Consider the following 7,540-nt stretch of genomic DNA (forward strand, 5'->3'; position numbering starts at 1 on the left):
AAATGTTATCCCTAGTGTGCTTGCATTAGGAGGCGGGGCCTTTGGGAGGTAATTAGGGCCCTTATAAAAGTGCTTGAGGTTGGCCAGGTGTGGTGGCTTTGGGAGGCCAAGGCAGGCTCATTGCTTGAGCTCAGGAGTTTGAGACTAGTTTGGGTAACATGGCAAGACCCCGTCTTTGTCAAAAGTTAGCTGGGTGTGGTAGCGCATGCCTGTAGTCCCAGCTACTGGGGAGGTTGAGGCGGGAGGCTGCATTGAGCCGTGATCATGCCACTGCACTCCAGCCTGGGCGACAGAGCAAGATCCTGTCTCAAAAAAAAAAAAAAAAATGTGTGAGGGAATTGGCTGCCCCTTCTATCCATTTTGTCTCTTCCCCCTGAAAGGAAGAGGGCCCTCACCAGACACTGAATGCCAGTGCCTGGATCTTGGACTTCTCAGGCTTCAGAACCATGAGAAATCAATGTTCACTGTTTTGACAGTACTGGACTGTGGCATTTGGTTGTAGCAGCACAAACTGGCAAAGGCAGATGATGACCTTCCAGGGAGTCACCGTCTCCTGGGGTGCTTTGTGCCCAGCCATCCACCTCAGGAAATCCCTGCCTGGCATCAGAGGGCCCTCCACCCTCCCCACCCTCAGGGTACTCACTGCCCGGGCAGCATGCAGGTACTCGCTGGACCGAGCAGGACAGGGCCTGGAATCACCGGTGCATACACACAGCCTCAGGAAGGCATCGGAGCAGAGGCATCTGTGTTGCACCCCATGTCGGGGGTAGGGGACTGAAGGGCCTTAGTTCCAGGGTGCCCCATGGGCCTGGAAGCTTTTGAGGGAGCCCTTTTCACATGTGAAAGGGAACATCCAGGTTACCTAGGCCTCCACCCTCTTCCATGCAGCGGGTGGCAGAACAGCTCCCTCCTCACAGGCTCCCACAGGGAAATCCGAGGGTGACCCACGGGAGGTGCTGCACGCAAGCCTTGGACACACCTGGTGCGCAGAGCACAGATGCCAACTTTTACGATCGTTCTTCTTAGGCAGCTGTGTCATAGCAGAAATCACAGACTCGGCCTGATCCAATTGGTTGGTGTTCTATTTGTCCTGCCTATGTATTTCCTAAATTTTTTTATTTAGTTGCCAACACTTAAAGAATTCAGAGAGTTCACATAACAATCTAGCTTTCCAAGTTCTGTAGAAGAATGGGACGCCTGGCACCTGGGCCCCATCTCCACAAGGTGACAATAGGCTGAGGCCCTCTGGATGGCATGCAGGCTCCCTGGTTTACCATAGACCTTGTCACTCCTTACTGGCCCTGCCTCCGAGTTTGGGGCTCCTGCTCCCACCTGAGCTCTGTGAGTCGGTGCCTGCCAGCTGCACTCTGCCTGCTTGGTCTGCCTGGTGGAATCTTCTGCCCCACAGGCCCACCTAAGCTGGTCTGCTGGTTACACATGGAGTCTCTCCAGGGGCGGGGTCCCAGTGTAATTATATTTGGATTTGGCTCGGCCAATAACAGGCCCGTAAATATTATGTCATGTGGTTGAGAAAAGTTTATTATTCTAACATCTGGCACCAGGATTCCTCAGATGAGGGGGAGTTGCCTTGTTTAAAGGATTTGGTGACCACAGCTTGGGGTAGGAGGGGAACCCCAGGGTTTGGAGGTACAGATGTTAGCCCTGTAGGAGTTTATTGAGAGAAAGAGAAAGAGAGGGATTCGTTTTGTTTCTGAAGGAGAAGGGCAGAGAGGAGAAAAAGGAGAGAGAAGACGGAGGAGAGGAAGGGCCAGGTGAGCTCCGGCAGCCTCACGGCCAAGGTGGAGTGGGCAGAGGCCATGATGGAAAAGGGCCCGCCAAGCCATTTCTGTCGTGGGGATGGAAACCCCTCCTTTCCTGCCTCCAGGACCTTCGGGACACCCTGCTCTGCTCACTGCCATACTGGGAGAGGGAGCTTTCTGGGGAATGTGGTGAGGGTTGGGCTCCAGTGCAAAGCTGGCCTGGGCTGTCAGGGTGGCCCATGCCAGAAGCAGATGGCAGAGGCCATGAGACCCAGAGTCCCAGGGCCTGGCTTGGGAGGTCCAGAGACTGTGCAATTAAAGGTGGCTGGGTGGGAGAGGTGGGCGGCCCATTTTATTAGGAATTCAAGAGACAAGGAAGCCGCAACTGATGTCTGGTTATAACAAAATGAAGCCAGGTTTTCAGAAGGAGCCAGACTCAAGTGCTGAGAGGGAAAAAAGGAAAAATCTCTGAACTTATATAAAATGGCCGAGCTGCCAGTTTATTTTGGGCTTCCGGAAGTTTGGGGTGACCAGGCTTGTTGGAGTCTGGGGATCTGCCTCAGGGACTGGCCCCCTGGCCTGGGGCCAGGGGTTCTGGGGGCCCGGCTCAGTCCAGGGCCTCTGTGGTGGCACACAGCAGGCCAGCCAGGAGAGCCAGGCCCAGCACAGCCACGGCGATCAGCGCCACGTCCCACAAGACCCCCAGGCGCACCCAGGACGCCTGCAGCTGCCAGCCGCAGCTGCCCAGCTGATAGCCTGTCAGTCGGCCCAGCGGGCTGTGGGCAGCAAGGCTGGGGCTGGCACAGCGGACCTGCAGCAGGGCCTCGGGTGTGCGGTCCTCCAGCCAGAGGCGCAGGTAGGTGAGGCTGCAGTCACAGTGCCACGGGTTCTGCGTCACGTCGAGGGTCTGCAGCTGGGGCAGGTGGTCAAAGGCTCCCGGGGGCACAGACTGAAGGCTATTGTTGGCCAGCAGGAGGTGGCGGGTGTGGGCCGGCAGGGCAGGCAGGGCTGTGAGCCCACGGTCCCTGCAGTCCACCCACAGCCCCATGGTTTCCAGGGCGCGGCAGGAGCACAGGATGGGGCAGTCCTTGGTGGCCTCTGCTGTGGCCCAGAGCAGGAACAGGGCTCCCCAGGCGGGCATGGGGCAGGCTGGCTGCAGAGAGAGGGGCTGTGAGGGAGGTCCTGGCAGCCTGCACCCATCCTTAGGGACAGTAAGCACCGAGGTGCAGCGGAGCCTGGCATGGGATGAGGCGCACTCACCTTCTTTCTCAGTCCTCGGCCTTCTCCTCTGGGAAACCAGCCGGTGACTGGGGAAGGTGGATCGTGCCCAGTCCAGGCCTGGCAGACCCTCCCTGGACACCGTCAAAGGCAGGGCAGTGAGGGAGGCTGTGGATTGGGGTTAAGTTTGTTTTTCGGGAAGGGAAGGGACTTCCTGTCCCTTAGCAGAGACCCCAGCCCCTGCCTGGGGATAGGAGGAGCAGATGACGGCTAAATGAGTCCCTGCCCAGGACCACAGTCCCCAGAGACCAGCAGAGCCTTGGAGCGGCCTCCAGGCTTCATCTAGCATCCCCCGCTGGCTAAGTGAGCTGTTACCTGATTCCCAGATGCAGAAGACAGTGGGATGGGGACACTGGCTGGAGCAGGGAAGGGATCCCAGTGGGGACCCCTTTGGAAAACCACGCATCTGGGCTCACACTGAGAGTTGGAGAAACTGAGGCTCAGAGAGGGAAAGCAGTATGTCCAGGGCCACCTGGTGTGGTGTCAGCGGCCGGACTCACACTCGGGTCTTGTGAATGGAACCCTGGCCCTCTGGTTCTTCCTTCCAGGTGTTTCCCCTCCACAGGCAGCGCCCCCCACACCCACAGCAGGCTTCCAGTGCAAAGGCGTTGAATCAGCTCATTCATCTTGACACAGCCAAGGAGATGGTTCTTAGAAAGAATGTCCTCACCCAACCCCATCTTGTAGAGGTGACAGGAGCTGATCTCCTCTCTCCCTGCGGGAGGCAGTGCTGGGCAATACCGAGGGCCACTTACCTGCGAGACCTTGGGTCGGCACTCCTGTCCGGCCTGAAAGGTCTTGGCTGAGGCCTGCGTGGCAACTCTGTGGGATGCAGCTGAGGTGGTTGCTGCGGAAGCGGGCAGAAGGAAGTAATGAAAATAGCCTGGCTTATCACCCTCGTGCAGCCTGGGGCCTATTTCCAGAGACAGGAGGCCCTCAGGGGCCTGTGCCTTGGGCACACAGCTACATCTCAACCCGTTTATGGAAGGGGGGGGTCCCTCCGTAGCGCCAGTGCTGCAGTGGGCTTTGGGATCGGGTCTGTGGAGGACTGAGGTGGCCTCTCGCCTACTCCCAGGAGGTGGGGAAGGAGGAGACCCCCGAGAAACGTGGCTCTGCTGGTTGTTCCTCTGAATCTCAGTTTTCCTCATCTGTAAATTGGGAGCAATGCCCCCATCCTGCCTGCCTCACAGAGGCAGCTCCCACCGGCGGAGAACGCCATGGCGGGGTGAGTGACTTGGTTTTTAACTTTCCTCTCTCGCTCTGCGTACTCAAGGACAGACTCTCCTCTCGGAGGCGTGGTTTTTTCAGCTCCTGCCTAGTGCTTCCCTGTATCTCTAACAAACAACTGCAGGCCTGGGAAGCAAAGCCTCTACCAGGCGTGAGTCTCTAGCTAGAATTCTGGCCTATGGTTTTAACATTTGCAGTACATTTCCTTCTAGAGCCACATTCTACTTAGAGGAGGGACACCATTTTCCATTTATTTTAGTGACATAAAGCTCCCTTTAAAAGATAAATGTATTTTGGGCCGGGTGTGGTGGCTTGCGCCTGTAATCCCAGCACTTTAGGAGGGCAGATCACCTGAGATCAGGAGTTTGAGACCAGCCTGGCCAACATGGTGAAACCCCGTCTCTACTGAAATACAAACATTAGCCAGGCATGATGGCACACGCCTGTAATCCCAGCTACTTGGGAGGCTGAGGCAGGAGAATCACTTGAACCCAGGAGGCGGAGGTTGCAGTGAGCTGAGATCATGCCATTGCACTCCAGCCTGGGCGACAAGAGCAAAACTCCATCAAAAAAAAAACCCAAAAGATTCATGTATTTTAAATTTAATTGTCTTTCTTTGAGTCAGGTGCTCGCCCTGTTGCCCAGGCTGGAGTGCAGTGGCACCATTGCTCACAGCTGCCTTGACCTCCTGGGCTCAAGCGATACTCTCACCTCAGCAATGGAGCCCTGGCATGTTCCGCCTTCTCTGCCCTGCACACATTCACCAGTGAGCTCCACGCAGGTGGGTAAGGGGTTCTGGGGTGAGTGAGGGTGCTGCAGCTGCCAGGCCAGGTGTTTTGACCAGATCTGGGGGGGGGGCCCAAGCCCTCCTTCCTCTTGGGCCTCAGGGATTTCCTTATTTTCAGCATGTACAACTTGAAACAAAAAAACCACGTCAATATACAAGGGTTTTGTGAATAAAAAAACCTACATAAATAATAAATAAATGATTTTCAGTGTGGGAAATTAGAATGTTCAGATGAACAGGAAGAAGAAAAGAAAAATTTCCCTCTATCCCAACATCAGGCAAGACTGTCTTTTCTTCCCCACGGGTTTTTACCCATATGGACATATGTAAATACATGCCATATGTTCAAGAGTGTCAGAATAATGCAGGAACTGGATCTGCCAACAGCCTGGACGAGCCTGCGAGTAGATTCTCCCAGAGCCTCCAGAGAGGAATGAGCCCTGCTAACACCCTGAGTTCCACCTGTAAGTGATGCGGGGCAGGTGAGCCTCCAAATCAGGGCTCTTGGCTTTACCCGGGAAAGAAGTCAGGGTGAGCCGGTGGTGCAGAAAGCAGCCTTACGGAAGCAGCAGTGCACAGCAGAGGTGCTCTCCCTGTGAGCAGGACCCCCACAGGCAGTGTGCCCAGAGCCGCAGCCTGCCACTATTCATTACATGCAAATTAAGGGGCAGGTATTTGGAACTTTCTAGAAAAGGGGTGGTGAGTTTCTGGAACCCTGTAACTTTCAGGTTGCTGCCATGGCATGTTGCCATGTCATTGTGCCGGTGGGAGTGTCTACGTTAGTGAGCAGTGAGGGCAACTAGGGGCTGCTTTCAGCTCCATCTGCTGGTTTCTGGTTTCTGGCAGCTTCTTCACCACACCTTGTTTCAACCAGATCCTGCTGCCATCAGCAGGATGGTGACCAGGGTCCTGACAGGTGCTCTGAAAACAGGTGCTGCTGATTTCCTACCTCAGGAGGGCTGGAAGCGGAGAGCCCGCAGAAGCTGCATGATGAAGAATAAGAAAATAAATGAAGCCAGGCGCGGTGGCTCAAGCCTGTAATCCCAGCACTTTGGGAGGCCGAGGCGGGTGGATCACGAGGTCGAGAGATCGAGACCAACCTGGTCAACATGGTGAAACCCCGTCTCTACTAAAAATACAAAAAATTAGCTGGGCATGGTGGCGCGTGCCTGTAATCCCAGCTACTCAAGAGGCTGAGGCAGGAGAATTGCCTGAGCCCAGGAGGCGGAGGTTGCGGTGAGCCGAGATCGCGCCATTGCACTCCAGCCTGGGTAACAAGAGCGAAACTCCGTCTCAAAAAAAAAAAAAAAAAAAAGAAAAAAAGAAAATAAATGTGTGCTGCTTTAAGCTTCTTGTGACAGCTGCAATAGGGACCAAGGCGAAGGCCAAGCCCACTCTTGTGCTCTGAGTTGTCCCCTCGTCCCCCTTCCAGGACGTTGTCGCATTAGGCGTCCTTTCCTCTGCATCATCAGTTTCTCCTTCACTGGGTTATTCCATTGGGTTATGAGCAGCCTATACTATGGCCCTTTTGAAAAATCATCCCTTAATTCCACCTCCTCCTCCAAATACCATCTGATCTTCCTGCTTCTCTCTTCCATAAAAGTCCTCTGAAGAGTCGCTTCTACTTGCTGTCCAACCCATCAGTAACTCCTGTCGTTTCAGCCACAAGGATCGATTCAGAACTTGATCGCTTCTCCCTGTGCTGATACTACTCTGGTCTTTGTTGGCTTCCCATCATAAATAAGAGAAAACCCGTGTTCCTTCTGTGGTCAGGAAGCTACAGGACCCCCTGTAGCTTGGCCCCTGCCTGTTTCTTGACCCCCATCACCCACTCTCTACTTTGCTCATCAATTTCCAGCCACACCGATTTTCTTTCTGTTCCTTAAACACTCCAGCACTTTCCTGCCTCAGGACCTTTGCATTTGCTGTGCCCTCTGCCTGGAGTGCCCTTCCCCCAGAGCCCCACATGGCTTCCTCCTCTTCATCATTCTCATCTCAATTCAGATGACCCCTCCTCAAAGGACTCCCTCACCAAGGCAGAGCTCCATCCTTCTGTACCATAGTATTTCATTTCATTTCTTCCTTAGCATTGATCAGGATCCAAAATGATTTTTTTTTTTTGAGATGGAGTCTCACTCTGTTGCCCAGGCTGGAGGGCACTGGTGTGATCTCGGCTCACTGCAACCTCCACCTCTCAGGTTTAAGTGATTCTCCTGCCTCAGCATCCTGAGTAGCTGGGACTACAGGTGCATGCCACTGCACCCAGCTAATTTTTTATTTTTAGTAAAGACGGGGGTTTCACCATGTTGGTCAGGCTGTTCTTGAACTCCTGACCTCATGATCTGCCCGTCTCAGCCTCCCAAAATGCTGGGATTACAGGCATGAACCACTGCACCCAGCCAAAATGATCTTATTTTTGCATTTTAATGCATTTATTAAATGTCTCCTCCCATTGATGTGAGCCTCAAGAGGGCCGAGACTCTGTTCC

The 7,540-nt window shown here is 54.4% G+C and overlaps 1 protein-coding gene across 1 annotated transcript; it reads right to left on the reverse strand.

Moving 5' to 3' along the window:
* Positions 1 to 2,234: 2,234 nt before the first annotated feature.
* On the reverse strand, positions 2,235 to 4,530 carry GP9 (glycoprotein IX platelet). The gene is made up of 3 exons (XM_003926149.3): positions 3,794 to 4,530; positions 3,021 to 3,146; positions 2,235 to 2,913 (listed from the first exon to the last, which is right to left on the reverse strand). The coding sequence occupies exon 3, from the start codon at positions 2,899 to 2,901 to the stop codon at positions 2,368 to 2,370; it is 534 nt and encodes a 177-aa protein (XP_003926198.1). The 5' UTR covers positions 2,902 to 2,913; positions 3,021 to 3,146; positions 3,794 to 4,530; the 3' UTR covers positions 2,235 to 2,367.
* Positions 4,531 to 7,540: the final 3,010 nt, after the last annotated feature.

Source organism: Saimiri boliviensis, chromosome 8 (assembly GCF_048565385.1).
Source record: "Saimiri boliviensis isolate mSaiBol1 chromosome 8, mSaiBol1.pri, whole genome shotgun sequence".
Lineage (NCBI taxonomy): Eukaryota > Metazoa > Chordata > Mammalia > Primates > Cebidae > Saimiri > Saimiri boliviensis.

What these genes read in the sequence shown, in the direction of transcription:
- GP9 (XM_003926149.3), bottom strand. Translation starts at nt 2,901, where the DNA reads ATGCCCGCCTGGGGAGCCCTGTTCCTGCTCTGGGCCACAGCAGAGGCC.